General features: G+C 37.4%; 1 protein-coding gene across 2 annotated transcripts in view; it reads right to left on the reverse strand.

Moving 5' to 3' along the window:
• Positions 1–24,564, reverse strand: part of LRP12 (LDL receptor related protein 12) — an 86,023-nt gene that overhangs the window by 19,053 nt on the left and 42,406 nt on the right. For both annotated transcript variants that reach the window (XM_060128150.1, XM_060128149.1), the window contains one exon: positions 314–449. In XM_060128150.1, coding sequence (XP_059984133.1) covers positions 314–449 — 136 coding nt within the window. The remainder of the gene's footprint in view (positions 1–313; positions 450–24,564) is intronic.

Here is a 24,564-nt window from a genome sequence, read left to right on the forward strand (position 1 = left end):
GATTACACTGTTGATCCTAATAAGCTGTTTTGCAAATGTGTACCTTTTGTTAAAAAATTGCCTAGAAGAATACGGATGGCTCAGTGCAAATTCATTACCGCCATTAGAAAATATTCAAAACACATGCCCTAATAAAAGAGGAAGAACGGGTTGCTATTCCTACCCTCAAGATGGTACTGATAAATATAATATACTATATTTTCTGAAAAATCATCTTTTTATATTACTGCATGTTGAGCAATGATACTTGGAAACTGAATTTATACTTTGTAATAAAATATCATACAATAATACAGGAAGGTATCTGAATTACCTTATAGTAATAATTTCCCCTGGGTTTGCCCTTATGAACCAGCTACAGTTGATTTTGGCAGGATATTCAGAAGGCCAGCCTGGGCTCGTGATTATACCACTTGGTACTTGAATTTGTTCTGGAGTTTCTCCACAAGCTGGAAAATAGTCAAAGCAATCTTAGTTAATTATTATACTTTAAAACAAAGCATTAAGTAAATCAGTATTTATTTAAAAAGAAAACTTCAGACATCAAATCATATACAATAAAATATAGTATTGCCGACCTTAAAAAGCTTTTATTATTCTAATGAAATTATTTTATTTTCTTCCCTTTTAGTCAAAGTATCTTATTCTAATTAAATACAACGTTTTAGGGAGGTGTGGAAGTTTTCAAATTGGATCTCTGAATAACATTAAAATTGTTAAGTTGCTAGCGTTAGCCATGGAGATCAGTTGATCCATCTATCTTTTTTCAAAATTCACTTTTAAATTTATTTTATTATAAACCAGCTAAAGTTCAACTTTACTGAACTACCTTTTGGACACTTTAAATTTTAAAAAATCAGATAAATAGTATTCTGAACAAAATAATTAAAGGAAAGCACATATAAACATAACAGTAAGATGCTGGGTTGTTAAGAAGTTAGTGGATGATTGGATAAAGGCAGCAAAACATTACTTCAAAATTACTTCAAAGCAGTTCTTTAATTCATTCCATGAATACTTCAAAACTTTATTACAGGGTCATAAATGATTCCTAAATTATTTTAAAAATAAAGGCTTGAAATAGTCAGTGATTAAAGTAGCATGATGTGGTTAGATACCTAAATATCCTAGAAGAGAGAATAAATTTAAACTACTACCAACACTTTCCCTGTATTATTCTCCTTTCATTATCTTGAACTCTCACAGTTCACATTTTACCAATCCAGAATTCAGCTGATAATCTGACAATTTATTCTCCCTTAATTTGTAAAAGAGTCACTGGTTACAGGAAAATGCAATGAATGTTTAAACCTTCAGGAAAATGTAAAATCTTGGAACCTCTTATCTGATACATTTTTGACAAACTGGATTAGCTTATTTTTAAAGTAAGAGCAGATTAGAAGGAGCAAATTAGAAGTGGGGAGAGCAGCTGCCTAAACGACCACTCTGTGTGTGTGTGTGTGTGTGTGTGTGCGTGTGTGTGTGCGTGTGTGTGTGCGTGTGCGTAATAGAGGTTACAGTCTGCTCAACTTAGGGTAATTATGCTAGGAAGTAATTTTACAAAGTTTGTATCCGTAATGATCAAAATAAAAGCAAGCTATATTGCTCAAAGAGTCAACACTTATTTCTATAGAATAACCCACTCCCTGAAAAACACATGCAATCGAGGTTTTAAACCTCTGCAGGCTCATGCCTAAAATGTGTCTAGTCTGGAATCAGGGTATACCGCCAAAGGGATCTTGATTTTAATCACTTTTCAAACACAGAGATTCATGGCATAAAACACAAGGATATAATATATCAAGAGCCTGGCATACATCTTATTGCCCACACACAAAGCTTCCAATTTTTTTTGTTAAATTTCATTAAGAGTAAAATTTCCCTTACAAAAAAGTGTAATTTGATACTTTAGAAAAAGACTAAATTTATCCAAATGTGATTCTATTTTGGGCTTATTAACACTGAAGTGCCAGAGTTTTGCTTCCAACCTTGTTCTAATGAGTTATTATCACAATAATTAATGAAAAGATGCCTAAATCATTTGTAAGACCTTTTTTCTTCCTTTACCTCCTCTTGCCAAAGCATTTTGTAGCAGCATACTGAACAAATTCTTAAGTTCATGAAGATACAAAGATACAAATAAACTGGCAAAAACTATTATCGTCTCTCCCCCAGGATGTAAAACACTGTTCATTTTCATTAAAAGATTCATTTACATTAAAGAGAATAATACAATTTTGAGTTAAACTGTTTAACTTACAAGTATAACACTGTAAATGGCATATAAGTACTGAAATACTTATTAGCTGATCTAACAGCAGTGAGACACATCCAAAAACTGGGTGGGAATAATCTATGACAAAGCAAACAACTCTTAACCTTTAAATAAATGGAGATGGAGAGACTAATTATAGGGAAAAACTAGAAATAATTGTATTATGTTTTGCTTAAATTTTTTTTCCCCAAACATCTGAGAAACCCATAGGTGGTGCTCTTATACCAAAGACTAAAGAAATTATGATCTGGTTTGGGTGCTCACAAATACTGTTGTGAACATTTTCACACAATTGCCAAAGGATAAGACATACCACTCGTAAAAAAGAGTGGTTATTTTAAGATTCAGTATTTTACATTTCTAATTCACTTAGTACTTTTATAACATTATTTAAAAATATTAATGATTCTCACTGATCAAAAACAAAATTATTTTCTCTTAATGGGTTATGAATACATATTTTGCTTAAATTTTGCAACATGACTGAGTTTGGCATTTTGTTTTAGATCCAGCCAGTGGCTTTTTATCAACATTTTTATACGTACAATATTAATACATTGGGCATGTAGATTAATATACTCTAGCAGAACCATAACTTATTCCCTTCTACATATAAGAAAGAATAAATCCAAATGCTCAGTGTGATCAACGTTAAAAATCATAAAAAAATTTCCCTCCCTTTTGAGCTTAGAGTTTGCCTACATATACTGGCAGATTTGGAATCAGGAGACCTAGAGGCCATCTGTTCTATCTGCCACTTATCTGCTTTGCCACAGAATAAACGACTAAACCTTTTTAAGACTTGGTTTCCTCATGTGTTAAAATAAGGAGTTGCTGTTTGGATATCTCTAAGGTCTATTTCAGCCCTAAATTATGGCCCCCCTCATCATCATAATATATTTCCACTAGATTTCTGATACTTATCAGGAAGCACTGATACATTTTTTTCGCATTTCATCACTCTGCATTTTCTCTTTGACCCACTGAGATCACACTTCCAATTCTTACCTTTACCCCTTAAGAACTGTGTTAGCAAGCAAAGGCCATCACTGAGCTCACCACCAAATCAAATGTACCCTCACTCCCAATGGTACCTGCTCTCTCCAGAGCACCTGGCAGTGAATTTTTTCCTCTTGATACTGTACCACCTTGACTTTGCTGACATCACTCTTCTGGTTCTTCTAACTCAGACTACTCAGTGTTAGTTCTCTAGCACTAGATCCTTCTTCTTCAGAGAGCTCCTGATGTACTGGTGTACATGGTTCATGCCCAAGCCTTCTACTCTTCTCACTCTCTATGGAAGATCTCATTCACTCCTACATTTCCACTATGATCTATAGTTCATGAGTTGAAAAATCTTTAACCCAGACATTTTGCATAATTAAGGGCCCACTGGACATTCCAACCTCAAATTCAACATGATCAGTACTGTGTGTTTCTCAAATCCTTCTCTTTATTCTATATTCTGAACCGTTATTATCTTAGCCATCATATTTGGCAAAAGGAATAGTCATTTCACCTAATTCAAGTAAAAAGGAAACTTACTTTAAGAATACCACAAGCAATCTCAAGGATTTTTTAAGCACAGGAAATAAAGCTCACAGCAGCTAAAACTAGAAATCTCAAAGTCAGAACCTGAGGCTGCCTTCACCACCTCTTAAATCAAGGCTTGCTTTTTCTCCTATATATCTGCCCCAATCTTCCAACTGGCTTTCTGAGTCCTCTACTTTTCCATTATTTCAGTATCTCATAATGATTTCCCATTCCCAACTTATAATAACACTTCAGCTTAAGTATCTACCATCAACTGTAATTTCACTGTTTTCTTATTTTGTTATATTTATACTATTATTCATTTCATATTATACCCTTTTCCATAAAGGATTTGAGGTGACTTATTATTGCAATCAGTTTTTTTTGTTTTTTTGCGGTACATGGGTCTCTCACTGTTGTGGCCTCTCCCGTTGCAGAGCACAGGCTCCGGACGCACAGGCTCAGCGGCCATGGCTCACGGGCCCAGCCGCTCAGCGGCATGTGGGACCTTCCCAGACCGGGGCACGAACCCGTGTCCCCTGCATCGGCAGGGGGACTCTCAACCACTGCGCCACCAGGGAAGCCCCGCAATCAGTTTGATAATACTTAGGCATCCACTTCCTCAAAAAACTGCCTACCACATAGAGTGCTGCAAGAATTAAATACAATTATTTTGGTAAAGGAATTAGCACACTGCTTGGATTACAGCAAGTTGTTAATAAATAACGTCACAAGATATGCCAAATCAGATTGGTTGGCAGTAATGCCTGGAATGAGGTACTGAGATGATTGCTAAGGCAGTGTTCAGGCTAAATGGGAAAGAGGGCAGTGATTGTTTATTTAATATGTGCTGGGCACCATTACACTCTTGAAAGAATGGGAAATTATGCCACAGTTAACTGGTTATCTGACATGGGTTGGGATACATACTCACAAAACATTGCTTTATGGAATGAATTTCTTTTTGCTCTAAAGAAAATTTTTATTTGGTTCTGCTAGTTTGAACCTCATCTTTCTAGATTTTGACTATACTCCAATTTAGGATGTACCAAACCTGACCTTCTCTTACCTCCATTTATTCCAGCCGTATCTTCTCTATTGTTTACACATAGTTATTTTATCAATATCTACTATCTGGTTATTTCTTCAATAGAGTTAGTTTATATGTAATTGGCAAATAGAGGAATCTTGTCAGTATAATGCAAAGTTGTGAAAGATCTTATTCCCAGCATATTAATGATTTGAAGTAACCAGGGGCAGGAGAAAACCCCTACAGAAGCACCTTCCTTTACTGCAAGAAGTGGTTACTTTTACTGGTTTAAAGAATTACTTGACTTTCCTTTATATTAAGCTATCTTGGGAGGCTGCAAGTATAGACGGAGATGTGAACACCTTTCCCCACTATCAAAATAAAATAAAACACCTTAATTGATGAAGGGTATCTCCGAATTATGTTTTTAGTTTTGATTAAACTGGTCTCCACTAGAAGCAAATATCTTCAAGGAGGAAGTATGAACTCCAGAGTACATGGCTGCAAAGTATGGACTGGGTCTAGGTGTAAACGTCAGAAGATATCTGTGCTGCCATCTGGATCGATATTTAACTTGGTAGGGCTATACTTAAAAAGTTACACAGCTGGAAGCAATCTGTACCAACACTACCTTTCTCATAAGCCCTGTTAGTTTAGTGTTCACTTTTGCAGAATGTGAGATTTTCCAGGAACACACACGTGGCATTATGGCAGGAATGACTGTATTTTAGTCTTTGTTCATTTTGCTTCCTTAATATCTCTCTTAATAACCGGTATCAACTTTTTGTTCTCAGAACACAAATATCTACCAAGAAAAAATCTATTTAATTTACTTTAGTCAGTATCTTTCGATATAAACAAATGCTCATGTATTTTGGATGATGATGATGATATGTAACTCTACTTTTGATAAATTTCCCATAACTCCAGAAACAGAAGCTCCCAAATTAAAAGGGTTCTAAACATTCACTCAAAAAAGGTAGCAACTTTCAACTTGGATAGAGACTTCTTCACAGGACAATGCAGTGATCAGGTTATCTGATTAGTCCCCAAAAGGCTATTTCATTTGTAGTGAATCTAGTGTACAGGACATTTGGAATGAAAAATAAAAGAAAATGGCATTATTACAATGCTACTGGTTAAAATGCACTAAAAAGCTAAACTAAATATATACAGTTTTAAATTTACCATGTATGTTCTCAATTAAGAAAAGGAGAATTAACTGAAGAATAAATAGGTAGAGATTCTCTGATGGAGTTCTTAATAAGATTTTGATAATTTCCGGGTTTAAAACACAAAGATCCCACTGTATAGTTTAGAAAATAGGATAAAACTGATTGAGAAACACTCAAGACTTCTTCATGTTTATTCTGATACTTGTTCAATAGTCCCACAGAAAAGCAAATAACTATGGTTTTAAAACTAGATTAGTACATCATACCTATTATCTTTAAAGCAACCATTTAAACAATATAAACTGGTCCAACAACCTCTACTTTAGAGGCTACATGGGAGAGAAGAGGGTAACTTCAAAGTAACGTCGAATAAACTGCCCTTCAATTTGAGATTTCATGGTTTTTAAAGCTTGAAAAAAAGAGGCACGCAAGGAAATTTATGGTTAGAAATGAGCTACTTTTAAAAGAAAAAGTACAATTTCCTGTTCCACACATGAAGAATTGGGTTTCTCTTCAAAACTGACAAGGGTTGTTGGCACTTTACAACTAAAAGGGACCTGAAATCTTTGTGCCTTTGGTTTTAACAAACCACAAAACTGAAATGTAAGTAAAAATCAGCTATGCTTACTGACCACCTTAAGTACATAAGATACAATACGAAAAGCACAAAAGAGGGGCTAAGAGGGGCTTCCCTGGTGGCGCAGTGGTTGAGAGTCCGCCTGCCGATGCAGGGGACACAGGTTTGTGCCCCGGTCCAGGAAGATCCCACATGCTGCGGAGCGGCTGGGCCCGTGAACCATGGCCGCTGAGCCTGCGTGTCCGGAGCCTGTGCTCCACAACGGGAGAGGCCACAGCAGTGAGAGGCCTGCGTATCGCAAAAAAAAAAAAAAAAAAAAAAAAAAAAGGGCACAAAAGAAGAGAATGAAGAAAATTAATGCTCTCATGGACACTGAAGTTTCGTAAAAATGATTTATGCTTACTAACTGAATCCAAGAAACATAAACAGGTATGAGAACATACAAGACAATATGATCCTAAATGATATAATGCATAAAGTAATTTAAAGCAATGCATCATAGGGCATGGGGTATTATTAAACAGAAAAAATAAGTCCTACATGTGGGCCTGCATTATGTAAGTCAAGTTTATTCGACTTTTAACATAGTATTTCCTTCATTGAAAAGAAGTAAAAAGAGCACATTCCAAATTAGAAGAATTTAATGACTCAATTCTATAGATACCAGTTAAGGCAAGATAGGCTACTGCTAAAAGAAGTGATATGATACAAATATTCTGTGAAGATTACTTTGCTGTACTGTAACCTGTGGGAAGGGAAACTGGTGAGGCAAAGAGATCAGCTAAGAAGCAAATACAGAAGCTCCACTACTTGTAAAATTTTACTTTATGAAAGTTTCAGTATGAAACAAAAGCACGCTCACCCTGTTCACAAGCGAAGGACAGCATTTATAGTCAACAGTGGTCACTATCATTTGGCCATCTCGTTTTTCAGAGTATAGAGTGTTTTATAAATACTAACTCCATTTTGGCTGTTAAATACAAAAGCAATTCCACATGTTGAAAATACGAATAAGAAGGGTTTGATTCCAATGGAAATAAATGAAATTAATAAAATACCATCTTCAAAATAATAAATTAGTGAGCAAATGGTGACTGTTGGACAGCCATGTGGGATGAGAGTACGAATGAGTCTGAGGGTAATAAGTGAATCAAGCAATAAATGGCAAATGCTGTGCCTATGTAAGCAATAAAAGGTACCGAGACATGGGAAAATTAAAATGTATAGTTAGATGATTAGTATGGAAAGCAGACACCAATTTAGGAGAAGGGCACCAGTTTGAAAACTTATGGCTAAGTATGGTGCACAGTGCTGAAGATGAGATTTTTGTTGCAAGTCAGAAGCTTATGGTTCACAAGTTCAAGGCCCATGAGTATACTCAAAGTGAGGCGTGTGTGGTCAGGTCTGTGGGTCCCATGGCTGATGATAATGTTATTGCCTATCAGGTACTTCCTTTTCTTGTGTTTTTTCACATTTAATTCTTACTATTATTAGTCCTATTTAACCAATGAGGAAAAAATGGAGGCACAGAGAAGTTATTTTCCTAAGGTCAGAAAAGTGTCACAGCTGGGATTGGAACCCAGGCAGTAGGCTTCAGAGCTGCACTCTTAACCACTAAGACACACTACTGCCCACTAGGGAGCTCCCTATGACACCTGGAATAATTATCAGGGGGTGGGCGGAAAGCTGCCTCCACAGAATTTCAACAAAGATAAAAACGGTCTGTTTTGGTAAAAAATGTCTTGGTCCTATATTAATGTGGAGAGAAAAGGTACAGGATCTATGATAACACAGAGAAAGAGGGTATACTTAGATTTAAAGCTTCTAAAGACTGATTCCTATTTGCTACAAATCTATATGGGGACTGCAGGCAGGAAGAAACTGCTTCTTAGTCTCTTTGGAATTAAAAAAATGACTTTGTAAACAGGATTCTAGAACTTTTTAATAATAAAACATACATATATACATTAACTATAGGTTAGCTGATTAGGGAATGGGGCAGAATAGAAGCAATAAGGGTATGCAGTGAATGCTGAGGGAGCTATTTCAAAGGAAAGAGAAACAGAGAAGAGGAAAGTAGAGAAGGCTGGGTGATTAATGAAAAGTGGTTGTGTTCTTAAAGATACTTAATACTGGACAGATTGATCAGAGTTTACAAAGCAAGCATACTTAGTATGAAGGCCGTGGGTCACTGACAACACAGGGCAAGTACCAAGTGAGTATCAGAATCTGCAAGATGAATGACGTGGAAGTACAAGAGTGGTCCTTTGGCAGGCTGTGCCCCGTATGACACAGCTCAGCCCTCAACTCAACAGGGAACCAAAGAAGTCCTGGCCAGGAAGAAACTTCTTCAGTTTGAAAATCCCCTTCTTGCAACTTGACTGGGTTTTTTTTTTTTTTTTTTTTTTGGCGGTATGCGGGCCTCTCACTGTTGTGGCTCTCCCGTTGCGGAGCACAGGCTCCGGACGCGCAGGCTCAGCGGCCATGGCTCATGGGCCCAGCCGCTCCGCGGCATGTGGGATCTTCCCGGACCCGGGCACGAACCCGCGTCCCCTGCATCGGCAGGCGGACTCTCAACCACTGCACCACCAGGGAAGCCCTTGACTGGGTTTGTTGCTCGCACTTAGCATCTTGATTTCTTTGACTCCTTTAATAGCTGAGCTGTCGTAATGGAAATGTCAGAACAGTCAACACACTAAGGATGGACTGAGCGGGAAGGAGAGGTTGGACGTGATACTATCCCTGAGAATTACTCCAAATTTCATTCTATTTTTTTCAAGAAGTCTGCAAACTGAACTTTTCTTTTTAGGGAAATAAGTAATAGCACTCTAACAGCAATATTTACTAGTCTAAGATGAGAAAGCTTTTAATTATCATTTAAAACGTAAGAATCGGGGGCACCTTCAAGATGGCGGAGGAGTAAGACGTGGAGATCACCTTCCTCCCCACAAACACATCAAAACTACACCTACATGTGGAACAACTCCTACTGAAACCTACTGAACACTGACAGAAGACCTCAGACCTCCCAAAAGGCAAGAAACTCCCCACGTACCTGGGTAGGGCAAAAGAGAAAAGGAAAAAGAGAGACAAAAGAATAGGGATGAGACCTGCACCTCTGAGAGGGAGCTGTGAAGTAGGAAAAGTTTCCACACACTAGGAAGCCCCTTCATGGGCAGAGACGGGGGGTGGGGGGGGGGCGTAAACTTTGGAGCCACGGAGGAGAGCACAGCAACAGGGGTGCGGAGGGCAAAGTGGAGAGATTCCTGCACAGAGGATCGCTGCCGACCGGCACTCACCAGCCCGAGAGGCTTGTCTGCTCACCCACCGGGGTGGGTGGGGGCTGGGAGCTGAGGCTCGGGCTTCGGTTGGATCCCAGGGAAAGGACTGGAGTTGGTGGCGTGAACACAGCCTGAAGGGGGTTACTGCGCCACGGCTAGCCGGGAGGGAGTCCAGGAAAAAGTCTGGACCAGCCTAAGAGGCAAGAGACCATTGTTTTGGGGTGCTCGAGGAGAGGGGATTCAGAGCACCGCCTAAACGAGCTCCAGAGATGGGTGCAAGCCACAGCTATCAGCGTGGACCCCAGAGACAGGCATGAGATGCTAAGGCTGCTCCTGCAGCCACCAAGAAGCCTGTGTGCGAGCACAGGTCACTATCCACACCTCCCCTCCCGGGAGCCTGTGCAGCCCGCCACTGCCAGGGTCCCGTGATCCAGGGACAACTTCCCTGGGAGAACTGACTGCACTCAGGCTGTTGCAACGTCACACCGGCCTCTGCCCCGCATTCCATACCCCTTCCTCCCCCGCGGCCTGAGTGAGCCAGAGCCCCCTAATCAGCTGCTCCTGTAACCCTGTCCTGTCTGGGCAGGAACAGATGCCCTCAGGCGACCTACACACAGAGGCGGGTCCAAATCCAAAGCTGAACCCCAGGAGCTGTGCGAGCAAAGAAGAGAAAGGGAAATCTCTCCCAGCAGCCTCAGGAGCAGCGGATTAAATCTCCACAATCAACTTGATGTACCCTGCATCTGTGGAATACCTGAATAGACAACGAATCATCCCAAAATTGAGGCAGTGGACTTTGGGAGCAACTGTAGACTTGGGGTTTGCTTTCTGTATCTAATTTGTTTCTGGTTTTATGTCTATCTTAGTTTAGTATTTAGAGCTTATTAGCATTGGTAGATTTGTTTATTGATTTGGTTGATCTCTTCTTTTAATTTTATATTTATATATTTTTTCTTCCTGTTTCTCTTTTTGTGAGTGTGTATACTTCTTTGTGTGATTTTGTCTGTACAGCTATGCTTTTGCCATCTGGCCTAGGGTACTGACTGTCCGTTTTGGGTTTTTTTTAGTATAGTTTTTAGCATTTGTTATCATTGGTGGATCTGCTTTTTGATTTGGCTGCTCTCTTCTTTCTCTTTTTTTAATTACTTTTTTCTTTTTACTAACTTTTTTCTATTTTAATAACTGTATTTTATTCTTTCTTTCTTTCTTTTTCTCCCTTTTCTTCTGAGCTGTGTGGCTGACAGGGTCTTGATGCTCTGGCCGGGTGTCAGGCCTGAGCCTCTGAGGTGGGAGAGCCGAGTGCTGGACATTGGTCCACCAGAGACCTCCCGGCTCCACACCAAATGGCAAAAGCTCTCCCAAAGATCTGCATCTCAACGCTAAGACCCAGCTCCACTCAACGACCAGCAAGCTACAGTGCTGGACACCCTATGCCAAACAACTAGCAAGACAGGAACGCAACCCCACCCTTAGCAGAGAGGCTGCCTAAAATCATAATAAGGTCACAGACACCCGAAAACACACCACCAGACGTGGAGCTGCCCACCAGAAAGACAAGACCCAGCCAGCCTCATCCACCAGAACACAGGCATCAGTCCCCTCCACCAGGAAGCCTACACAACCCACTGAACCAACCTTAGCCACTGGGGACAGACAACAAAAACAACGGGAACTACGAACCTGCAGCCTGCAAAAAGGAGACCCCAAACACAGTAAGTTAAGCAAAATGAGAAGTCAGAGAAATACACAGCAGATGAAGGAGCAAGGTAAAAACCAACCAGACCAAACATATGAAGATGAAATAGGCAGTCTACCTGAAAAAGAATTCAGAGTAATGATAGTAAAGATGATCCAAAATCTTTGAAATAGAATGGAGAAAATACAAGAAACGTTTCACAAGGACCTAGAGAACTAAAGAGCAAACAAACAATGATGAACAACACAATAAATGAAATTTAAAATTCTCTAGAAGGAATCAATAGCAGAAAAAATGAGGCAGAAGAACAGATAAGTGACCTGGAAGATAAAATAGTGGAAATAACTACCACAGAGCAGAATAAAGAAAAAAGAATGAAAAGAATTGAGGACAATCTCAGAGACCTCTGGGACAACATTAAACACAACAACATTCAAATTATAGGGGTCCCAGAAGAAGAGAAAAAAAAAGGGACTGAGAAAATATTTGAAGAGATTATAGTTGAAAACTTCCCTAATATGGGAAAGGAAATAATCAACTCCAGGAAGCACAGAGAGTCCTATACAGGATAAATCCAAGGAGAAATGCCAAGACACATATTAATCAAACTGTCAAAAATTAAATACACAGAAAAAATATTAAAAGCAGCAAGGGAAAGCAACAATTAACATACAAGTGAATCCAGATAAGGTTAACAGCTGATCTTTCAGCAGAAACTCTGCAAGCCAGAAGGGAGTGGCAGGACATATTTTAAAGTGATGAAAGGGAAAAACCTACAACCAAGATTACTCTACCCAGCAAGGATCTCATTCAGATTTGATGGAGAAATTAAAACCTTTACAGATATGCAAAAGCTAAGAGAATTCAGCACCACCAAACCAGCTCTACAACAAATGCTAAAGGAACTTCTCAAGGCAGGAAACACTAGAGAAGGAAAAGACTTACAATAACAAACCCAGAACAATTAAGAAAATGGTAATAGGTACATACATATCGATAACTACCTTTAATGTAAATGGACTAAATGCTCCCACCAAAAGACACAGACTGGCTGAATGGATATAAAAACAAGACCTGTACATATGCTGTCTACAAGAGACCCACTTCAGACCTAGGGACACATATGGACTGAAAGTGAGGGGATGGAAAAAGATATTCCATGCAAATGGAAATCAAAAGAAAGCAGGAATAGCAATTCTCAATTCTCATATCAGACAGACTTTAAAATAAAGACTATTACAAGAGACAAAGAAGGACACTACGTAATGATCAAGGGATCAATCCAAGAAGAAGATATAACAATTGTAAATATTTATGCACCCAACATAGGAGCACCTCAAAACATAAGGCAAATGCTAACAGACATAAAAGGGGAAATCGACAGTAACACAATCACAGTAGGGGACTTAAACACCCACTTTCATGGATGGATGATGGACAGATCATCCAAAATGAAAATAAATAAGGAAACACAAGCTTTAAATGATACACTAAACAAGATGGACTTAATTGATATTTATAGGACATTCCATCCAAAAACAGCAGATTACACTTTCTTCTCAAGCGCTCATGGAACATTCTCCAGGATAGATCATATCTTGGGTCACAAATCAAGCCTTGGTAAATTTAAGAAAACTGAAATTGTATCAAGTATCTTTTCTGACCACAACACTATGAGACTAGATATCAATTACAGGAAAAGATCTGTAAAAAATACAAACACATGGAGGCTAAACAATACACTACTAAATAACCAAGAGATCACTGAAGATATCAAAGAGGAAATAAAAAAATACTAGAAACAAATGACAGTGAAAACGTGACGACCCAAAAAACTATGGGATTGCAGCAAAAGCAGTTCTAAGAGGGAAGTTTATAGCAATACAATCGTACCTCAAGAAACAAGACACACTGGCATTTTTCACAGAACTAGAACAAAAAATTTTGCAATTTGTATGGAAACACAAAAGACCCCGAATAGCCAAAGCAATTTTGAGAACGAAAGAAGGAACTGGAGGAATCAGGCTCCCAGACTTCAGACTATACTACAAAGCTACAGTTATCAAGACGGTATGGTACTGGCACAAAAACAGAAAGATAGATCAATGGAACAGGATAGAAAGCCCAGAGATAAACCCACGCACATATGGTCACTTTATCTTTGACAAAGGAGGCAGAAATGTATAGTGGAGAAAGGACAGCCTATTCAATAAGTGGTGCTGGGAAAACTGGACAGCTACATGTAAAGGTATGAAATTAGATCACTCCCTAACACCATACACAAAAATAAGCTCAAAATGGATTAAAGACCTAAATGTAAGGCCAGAAACTATCAAACTCTTAGAGGAAAACATAGGCAGAACACTCTATGACATAAATCACAGCAAGGTCCTTTTTGACCCACCTCCTAGAGAAATGGAAATAAAAACAAGAGTAAACAAATGGGACCTAATGAAACTTAAAAGCTTTTGCGCAGCAAAGGAAACCATAAAGAAGACCAAAAGACAACCCTCAGAATGGGAGAAAATATTTGCAAATGAAGCAACTGACAAAGGATTGATCTCCAAAATTTATAAGCAGCTCATGCAGCTTAATAACAAAAAAACAAACAACCCAATCCAAAAATGGGCAGAAAACCTAAATAGACATTTCTCCAAAGAAGATATATATACAGGCTGCCAACAAACACATGAAAGAATGCTCAACATCACTAATCATGAGAGAAATGCAAATCAAAACTACAATGAGATATCATCTCACACCAGTCAGAATGGCCATCATCAAAAAATCTAGAAACAATAAATGCTGGAGAGGGTGTGGAGAAAAGGGAACCCTCTTACACTGTTGGTGGGAATGTAAATTGATACAGCCACTGTGGAGAACAGTATGGAGGTTCCTTAAAAAGCTACAAATAGAACTACCATATGACCCAGCAATCCCACTACTGGGCATATACCCTGAGAAAACCAAAATTCAAAAAGAGTCATGTACCAAAATGTTCATTGCAGCTCTATTTACAATAGCCCGGAGATGGAAACAACCTAAGTGTCCATCATCGGATGAATGGATAAAGAAGATGTGGCACATATATACAATGGAATATTACTCAGCCATAAAAAGAGATGAAATTGAGCTATTTGTAATGAGGTGGATAGACCTAGAGTCTGTCATACAGAGTGAAGTAAGTCAGAAAGAGAGAGACAAATACCGTATGCTAACACATATATATGGAATTAAAAAAAAAATGTCATGAAAAACCTAGGGGTGAAACAGGAATAAAGACACAGACTTACTAGAGAATGGACTTGAGGTTATGGGGAGGGGGAAGGGTAAACGGTGACAAAGCGATAAAGAGGCATGGACATATATACACTACCAAACGTAAGGTAAATAGCTAGTGGGAAGCAGCCGCATAGCACAGGGAGATCAGCTCGGTGCTTTGTGTCCGCCTGGAGGGGTGGGATAGGGAGGGTGGGAGGGAGGGAGACGCAAGCGGGAAGAGATATGGGAATATATGTATGTATATAACTGATTCATTTTGTTGTGAAGCTGAAGCTAACATACCATTGTAAAGCAATTATACTCCAATAAAGATGTTAAAAAAAAAAAAGAAACAAGACATATCTCAAATAAACAACCTAATCTTACACTAAAAGCAATTAGAGAAAGAATTTTAAAAACCCCAAAGTTAGCAGAAGGAAAGAAATCATAAAGATCTGATCAGAAATAAAAAGAAATGAAGGAAATGAGAGCAAAGATCAATAAAACTAAAAGCTGGTTCTTTGAGAAGATAAACAAAATTGATAAACCATTAGCCAGACTCATCAAGAAAAAAAGGAAGACTCCAATCAATAGAATTAGAAATGAAAAAGGAGAAGTAACAACTTACAATGCAGAAATACAAAGGGTCATAAGAGATTACTACAAGCAACTCTATGCCAATAAAATGGTGGACAACCTGGAAGAAATGGACAAATTCTTAGAAAAGCACAACCTTCCGAGACTGAACCAGGAAGAAACAGAAAATATAAACAGACCAAGCACAAGCACTGATACTGAAACTGATTAAAATTCTTCCAACAAACAAAAGCCCAGGAACAGATGGCCTCACAGGCCAATTCTATCAAACATTTAGAGAAGAGCTAACGCCTATCCTTCTCAAACTCTTCCAAAATATAGCAGAGGGGGGAACACTCCCAAACTCGTTCTATGAGGCCACCATCACCCTGATACCAAAACCAGACAAAGATGACACAAAAAAAGAAAACTACAGGCCAATATCACTGATGAACATAGATGCAAAAATCCTCAACAAAATACTAGCAAACAGAATTCAACAGCACATTAAAAGGATCATATACCATGATCAAGTGGGGTTTATCCCAGGAATGCAAGGATTCTTCAATATATGCAAATCAATCAATGTGATAAACCATATTAACAAATTGAAGGAGAAAAACCATATGATCATCTCAATAGATGCAGAGAAAGCTTTCGACAATATTCAACACCCATTTATGATAAAAACCCTCCAGAAAGTAGGCACAGGGGAACTTACCTCAACATAATAAAGGTCATATATGAGAAACCCACAGCCAGCATCATTCTCAATGGTGAAAAACTGAAAGCATTTCCACTAAGACCAGGAAAAAGACAAGGTTGCCCACTCTCACCACTATTATTCAACATAGTTTTGGAAGTTTTATCCCAGCAGAGAAGAAAAAGAAATAAAAGGAATCCAAATCGGAAAAGAAGAAGTAAAATTGTCACTGTTTGCAGATGACATGATACTACACATAGAGAATCCTAAAGATGCTACCAGAAAACTACTAGAGCTAATCAATGAATTTGGTAAAGTTTCAGGACACAAAATTAATGCACAGAAATCTCTTGCATTCCTATACACTAATGATGAAAAATCTGAAAGAGAAATTATGGACACACTCCCATTTACCACTGTAACAAAAAGAATAAAATACCTAGGTATAAACCTACCTAAGGAGCCAAAAGACCTGTATGCAGAAAGCTATAAGACACTGATGAAAGAAATTAAAGATGATACAAACAGATGGAGAGATCCACGTTCTTGGATTGGAAGAATCAACACTGTGAAAATCATTATACTACCCAAAACGATCTACAGATTCAATGCAATCCCTATCAAACCACCAATGGCATTTTTCACAGATCTAGAACAAAAAATTTCACATTTTGTATGGAAACACAAAAGACCCCAAATAGCCAAAGCAATCTTGAGAAAGAAAAATGGAGCTGGAGGAATCAGGCTCTCTGACTTCAGAGTATACTACAAAGCTACAGCAATCAAGACAATATGGTACTGGCACAAAAACAGAAATATAGATCAATGGAACTGGATAGAAAGCCCAGAGATAAACCCACGCACATATGGTGAACTTATCTTTGATAAAGGAGGCAAGAAGATACAATGGAGAAAAGACAGCCTCTTCAATAAGTGGTGCTGGGAAAACTGGACAGCTACATGTAAAAGAATGAAATTAGAACACTCCCTAACACCATACACAAAAATAAACTCAAAATGGATTAAAGACCTAAATGTCAGTCGAGACAGTATAGAACTCTTAGAGGAAAACATACGCAGAACACTATATGACATAAATCACAGCAAGATCCTTTTTGACCCACCTCCTAGAGAAATGGAAATAAAAACAAAAATAAACAAATGGGACCTAATGAAACTTGAAAGCTTTTGCACAGCAAAGGAAAGCATAAACAGTATTTTTTTTTATTATTTATTTTATTTATTTTTATTTTTGGCTGCACGTGGGCTCTCTCTACTTGTGGCGAGCAGGGTTTACTCTTCGTTGAGGTTTGCGGGCTTCTCATGGCAGTGGCTTCTCTTTGTTGCAGAGTACAGGTTCTAGGTGCGCGGGCTTCAGTAGTTGTGGCACACAGGCTCAGTAACTGTGGCTCGCAGTCTCTAGAGCACAGCCTCAGTAGCTGTGGCGCCCAGGCTTAGTTGCTCCACAGCATGTGGGATCTTCCCAGACCAGGGCTCAAACCCGTGTCCCCTGCATTGGCAGGCGGATTCTTAACCACTGCACCACCAGGGAAGCGAAAAGACAACCCTCAGAATGGGAGAAAATATTTGCAAACAAAGCAAGTGACAAAGGATTAATCTCCAAAATATACAAGCAGCTCATGCAGCTCAATATCAAAAAAACAAACAGCCCAATCCAAAGAAGGGCAGAAAACCTAAACAGACATTTCTCCAAAGAAGATATACAGATTGCCAACAAACACATGAAAGGATGCTCAAATCAGTAATCATTAAATAAATGCAAATCAAAACCACAGTGAGGTATCACCTCACATCAGTCAGAATGGCCATCATCAAGGAAACTACAGAGCTTCCCTGAGAGTCCGCCTGACGATGCAGGGGACACGTGTTCGTGCCCCGGTCCGGGAAGATCCCATTTGCCACGGAGCGGCTGGGCCCGTGAGCCATGGCCACTAAGCCTGCGCGTCCGGAGCCTGTGCTCCGCAACGGGAGAGGCCACAGCAGTGAGAGGCTCGCATACCGCAAAAAAAAAAAAAAAAAAAAAAAATCTACAAACAATACATGTTGGAGAGCGTGTGGAGAAGAGGGAACCCTCTTGCACTGTTGGTGGGAAGGTAAATTGATACAGCCACTATGAACAGTATGGAGGTTCTTCAGAAAACTAAAAATAGAACTACCATACGACCCAGCAATCCCACTACTGGGTATATATCTTGAGAAAACCATAATTCAAAAAGAGTCATGTACCACAATGTTCATTGCAGCTCTATTTACAATAGCCAGGACATGGAAGCAAGGTAAGTGTCCATCGACAGATGAATGGATAAAGAAGATGTGGCCCATATATACAATGGAATATTATTCAGCCATAAAAAGAAACGAAATTGAGTTATTTGTAGTGAGGTGGATGGAATTTGTCATACATACTGAAGTTAGTCAGAAAGAGAAAAACAAATACCATATGCTAACACATATATATGGAATCTAAAAAAAAAAAATGGTTCTGAAGAACCTAGGGGCAGGACAGGAATAAAGATGCAGACATAGAGAATGGACTTCAGGACATGGGGAGGGGGAGGTGTAAACTGGGACGAAGTGAGAGAGTGGCATGGACACATATACACTACCAAACGTAAAATAGATAGCTAGTAGGAAGCAGCTGCATAGCACAGGGAGATCAGCTCGGTGCTTTGTGTCCACCTAGAGGGGTGGGATAGGGAGGGTGGGAGGGAGACGCAAGAGGGAGGAGATATGGGGATGTATGTATATGTATAGCTGATTCACTTTGTTATACAGTAGAAACTAACACACCATTGTAAAGCAATTATACTCCAATAAAGATGTTAAAAATTTTTTTAAATTAAAAATAAATTAAAAAATAAATAAAAGTTAAAAATCAGTGCAAGCAGAAAACTTTGTATTAATTTATCATCACTCACACTCTGCAGACTCTTTCATTACTTGCAGACTTATTTCCAGAAATCATACATTTCTATGGCAAGCAGGATATCCTATATCCAGGAAATCCTATATCCAGAATGAATATTAAATGGATATTCATTCCTCTGTATTAGTACAGATACTTAAGAATGAACACAGCAATATCTTTATTCCTATTATTTTTAGTGATTTTTTTAAGGACCAAAATATTCACTTGGTCCTCAACTCTATTCAAGGCAGGTAATTCCTTGCTTTCTTAAAGCTCACTAATGTCCAGAACAAACAAATAATAATCAGAGGCTACCTGGCAGTAAAATAATATATATTTTAAAAAGTCAAGATAGGTACAAAATATGGAAAAAGATAGAAGGAAAAATAGAAAAAACAGTTTTAGTTCTAACAGGGTCACAGCACAATATGAATAAGATCAGAAGAGTACTCTTAGTGGAACTAGCTAACTAGCTTTATCCTAAAATTTCTAAGGGCAAGAATAATTTTGAATTTTGCTAGCAAAGCATAAGATAAAATGAATACAGAAGATTCAACCTTTTCTATCTTTTTTTAAAAGGACATAAAAGGGCAATTTTTTTCCTGGAAGAGCATAAAAACGATTGATATGTTACTTACATTTTCTAAATTTAAGCACTCCAGGTGAACGAAATGCTAAGCAAACTACGACTTCTATCTCTTGAATGGGAAAAACTATTAATTTCTGAAGTTTACTGTGATTCTTGCTGGAAACATAGTAAGGCAGAATCAGCACATGAGCAAAGATAAATTGGCCTTGGAGTTCACAATTTTCTCAGTCATTTCTATCAGTCTTGATATAGTTTTTGGTATACTCACATCTTCTTCTGAGAGTGTTCCAGTCTTGGTGTCTTCTGTCAAGAGTGATACCCAGAAACAAACCTAATATCAGACTGCGTTAGGGAGGAGTAAAGAACTATGATGGACTTTGTTCTGGATACTGCATCTCTATCACTGCAACTTAAGATCAAATCACCCCCTAACTTGTATTGGTCTGTTAGTCAACTTGAAAACCAAACTTCAGTTTGCCTACCTGCTAAGTGACTGGCTTTTGCACAATAGATGCATAGTATCTTTAAATCTATGCCTTAGCAAAAGTACAAAAAATTAACATGATCTCACACTGAAGAATCATTCTCAAAGTGAAAAAAGGTTTATTCTCGAAGTTAAAGAATGGAAAAGAAAATGTCAAATGTTTGAATGCAACTTGTTTTTTACCTTCAATGGATCTGGCCCACTCACTTGAGCAGATAAACTTCACTTCTACCATCTAAGCATCGCACACTTCTGTCACATTACAACCTGTTCCGTCTATGGTCCTGGTACATTTAATGTTCTGCTGTTGGGTTTATTTATTGTTTATGATAGTAATAAACAATTATAAGATATAACAATCTTGCTATAAATATGTAATTGTTCAGTAAATATGTGACAACATATGAAATGTTATGGCTATGTAAATGCTTCACATAAAATATATTATTGTATAATAAAATGTTATAAACAATATTTAATTATATAGCATATAATGTTACATATAAAAGTATAATACATAACAAACATTTATAATATATAAACATTATAATACTATATACTATAGTACTATATAATACTACCATTACTTTCTTTTCTAAAAATTACAGGGAATGCTCTACTCCAAAAGCTGAAGTGTCTCAAAAATAAACTCTAAAGGCAGGCAATGCCTTTAAAAGTTAATAGTTCCCTAAACTAATGTGTTGCTGGTTTTTTAAAAAAATGTACTGTCTTGTATTCTCCACTCACTTTCTTCATTTGAAGGACAGTTTCTTGGGTTCACAATAAGTTCTATTTTTATATTCTAAAATCCTAAAAACCCTAAAATATATAAGCTTTCTTTTTTTTCTCTCCATTTGAAACATGGATAAAAGACACTGTATTGGACAAAAGAACTGGTGAAATTCTTTTTCATAAGTGTAGCAAGAGGTCCAGGTATTTAACTGAATAATTGAAAATAACATTAAAATAACAGGAAAGGTACAAAGGGCCACTTGCACCTGCTGCTTTATTCATGCAACTTTTCTATATTAAAAAAAAAGCTGTAAACTGCTATCAAATAATTATAGTTTAAGCTTCATTTCCTTTCAGACTTTTTGTTTGGAAGATCTGAAAATTCTAGGATAATAAAAGTATTACCAGACTAGATGTTCTTCCACAGAAAGTTCAAATGACCGTACTATTATTTAACTGTGGTTAAAACAAAAGCCATTTTACTATAGTGCTCCACACTTCCGTAAAATGTTGCTAAACAGTCTGTAAGCAAACTACTGCAATTTAGAAAATAATATCTCCTACTTTAAAAGGCCACAACTAAATTATTAGTTTAAAAAGGCTTATAGGACCAGCAGTGTGCTAGGCCTTTGAGTACTAGAATAGGAACTATAAAATGAAAAACGCAAAAGCAAGAAAGGGTGATTTTGATGAAATAAAAATTCTGACAGAACATAGGAAGAACAACGCCTAACAACTACTATTTTCTATACTCTGTTAATGCAGTTAATACGAACAAGGATTAGAAAGAAACTTCCCAAGCAGACAACTCTCTTTCTCCACACTCAGAAATTTCAGCCATGCCTGACAAAAGATTTGAAGTCAAATGTAAAGTAGACTCAAGATCAGGCTAACCTCAGGTAGAGCTTTTAGCTGCGGATGTTATGAGGTACGAACATTTAGCAGCTGTATCACTGGTGAATTGGGAATAATGTGTTAAACTTCACACATAAACACTTTCTAGTCGAGAAAGCACGTGCCCCAACACCTGTTCCTACTAGCAACCAGAAAATCTTTTTTAAATTTCAGGGTAGTTTTTGCCTAACCATGAAAGCCAATCCTATTCTTTTATTCTTTGCAAGGTCACAACTCCAGGCCATGAATCAAAAAGAGAAATAAACAGTTACATTTCTGAACAGTTTGGGGAAAATAAATGGTTGGGACTTTAATAGAAACATAGTAAGAAAACAGTTAAACCAGAAAAACATGATTATATGCAGTGTAAGTGCCCTCAAACCTTGCAGATAGCTGTGTAGATCAATACAATCCTTTTTGAAGGCAATTTGACAAAAGGTTTCTAGAGTCACTACATTATTTATGACGTTTGAGACAGTAATTCCAATTCTAGAAATCTATGCTAAAGAAATAATCTGAGAGATTAAAAAAGGGCTATAATCTCAGAAATTAAAAAAGGGCTAAATATATATTAATATGTTCCTTGCAACATGATCCAGACTAGGGAGAACCCATTGGAAAAGAATCTATTGATACGTTTAAGAACATTACAATATAGCCACAGGATGGAAATTTTATACAGGCATTAAAATAACTATGTAAAAAATATATTCTATAAAATGTTAAGTAGAAAAGGCAGGAGATAAAATTAGTTACAATCCAAATGCATATACAATTACCTTTAAGGTATGCACAGAAAAAGTACAAATGAAGTAATTATAATATTATTAATTATACTAAGAATGCAGGGTTAATGCGTGATTTTCGTAATCTTTTTGCTCTTTTTCCAATTTTTCTAAACATTTAATGAAACTTGTATAATGCATAAACAGAATCTGTAAAAACAAGTAAAGAACTGATTTGGAAGTAATCAAGAGTAATGAGGAAATAATCAAATTATATCTAGAATTACACTTTTCTTTTTTTTTTTTTTTTGTGCAGTACGCGGGCCTCTCACTGCCGTGGCCTCTCCCGTTGCGGAGCACAGGCTCCGGACGCGCAGGCCCAGCAGCCATGGCTCACGGACCCAGCCACTCCGCGGCATGTGGGATCTTCCCGGACCGAGGCACGAACCCGTGTCCCCTGCATCGGCAGGCGGACTCTCAACCACTGCGCCACCAGGGAAGCCCTAGAATTACACTTTTTTTAAAAAATTGAAGTATAGCTGATTTACAATGTTGTGTTAGTTTCAGGTATCCAGCAAAGTGATTCAGTTATACATGTGTATATATGAATATATCTATTCTTTTTCAGATTCTTTTCCATTATAGGTTATTACATCTAGAATTACTCTGACCCAAATATAGATTATAGAGAAAATTCAATTAAAGTGGATACATATTAAAAATAAAAAATATTTGTTCAATGTCTGATCTAAAAAAATGTTTCATTCTATGTAGCAGATGAGCAATACATTAGCTATTTTACATATTTAGACATTTAACGAAGAACATGAGGCATTTAATTTAGACATTTTTAAAAAGAACATTAAAATAGCCTTCCTATTGTCTCATATATACAATTATATTACTTGCAGTTTCTATGATATAATTTCATAATGATTTTCACATATTATTAGATTTACAAAAATACCATTTGTCTTTTCTCCTTTCTCTATTTTATAAATGAAAGCAGATTTTAATTTCCAAACCATGAAAAGTTCTAAGGAAAAAATATATAAAAAAGAATACTTTATCCAATCATTCTTTTCCATTATACAACCACTAGATGTATACTTTTTGATAATTTACATTGTCTTATGACAATTCCTATAGCATAAGAACCAGCAAAAGGACAAAAACATATCTCTAAGCAAAGATTTGAGGAGGAGGATGAAAATGACTAGAACGTTAGAAATAGAAACATATTACCTTAAGCGTAAGAACCCAAACTATATTATCGAGCAAAAATTGTTAATTCCCATAAAAATTATATGAATAAACAAAACTAAGTACTTAGTACTACTCACAATTAAATAAAGTAAGAAAAATACGAAGTCATTTACTACACACCAGACATTGTAACGGGGCCTTTTAAATAAATTCATGATCCAACTTAACGTGGCCATTATTTACCATATGACTTACTACGTTAAGGCCACATTACAGGGGCACTTTTCACATGTCTACTTTCTCCATTAAATGGTAAGTTCCTGTGGCAGTACTATTTTACTTACTGCTAACTCCCACCCTTCTTGGCACAAGGTTCACATCAGGTGTTTAATACATGCTGAATGAATTTAATTCGCTACAGATAGGGTGGCTCTACCTCCCAAACTGTCCAGGATCGCTCTGGTTTTGCCTGTGGTATCAGCATTACTAAAAACAGTATACCCTTTTGCTTTCAAAGTGTCCTGATTTGGACCACAAATTACCTGAAAATGCTACTGCATCTAAGTTAAAATTCTTTCTAAAATGTCATTAAAATTTCCAGAATGCAAAGAATGAATGAGCTAAGGCACTGAGCACTATCAAATAAAGTAGCAGAGGCACTCGTGTTGCTTGCTGGTCTCAAGAGAAAGCAAGTCCTACGTTTAGAGATTCTTCCAAAAGCTAATTTTCCATTTATACCAGCACTGAAAGGACTCTAAATTCTTCTTTTGGAAGAATTTAGAGATTCTTCCAAAAGCTAATTTTCCATTTATACCAGCACTGAAAGGACTCTCATTTCAACTGGGGATGCAAGGAATTCAGAAGGCTTATACTGTATCAAGCATTGCACCTTCTACAG

This window comes from Lagenorhynchus albirostris, chromosome 17 (genome assembly GCF_949774975.1).
Source record: "Lagenorhynchus albirostris chromosome 17, mLagAlb1.1, whole genome shotgun sequence".
NCBI classification, from domain to species: domain Eukaryota; kingdom Metazoa; phylum Chordata; class Mammalia; order Artiodactyla; family Delphinidae; genus Lagenorhynchus; species Lagenorhynchus albirostris.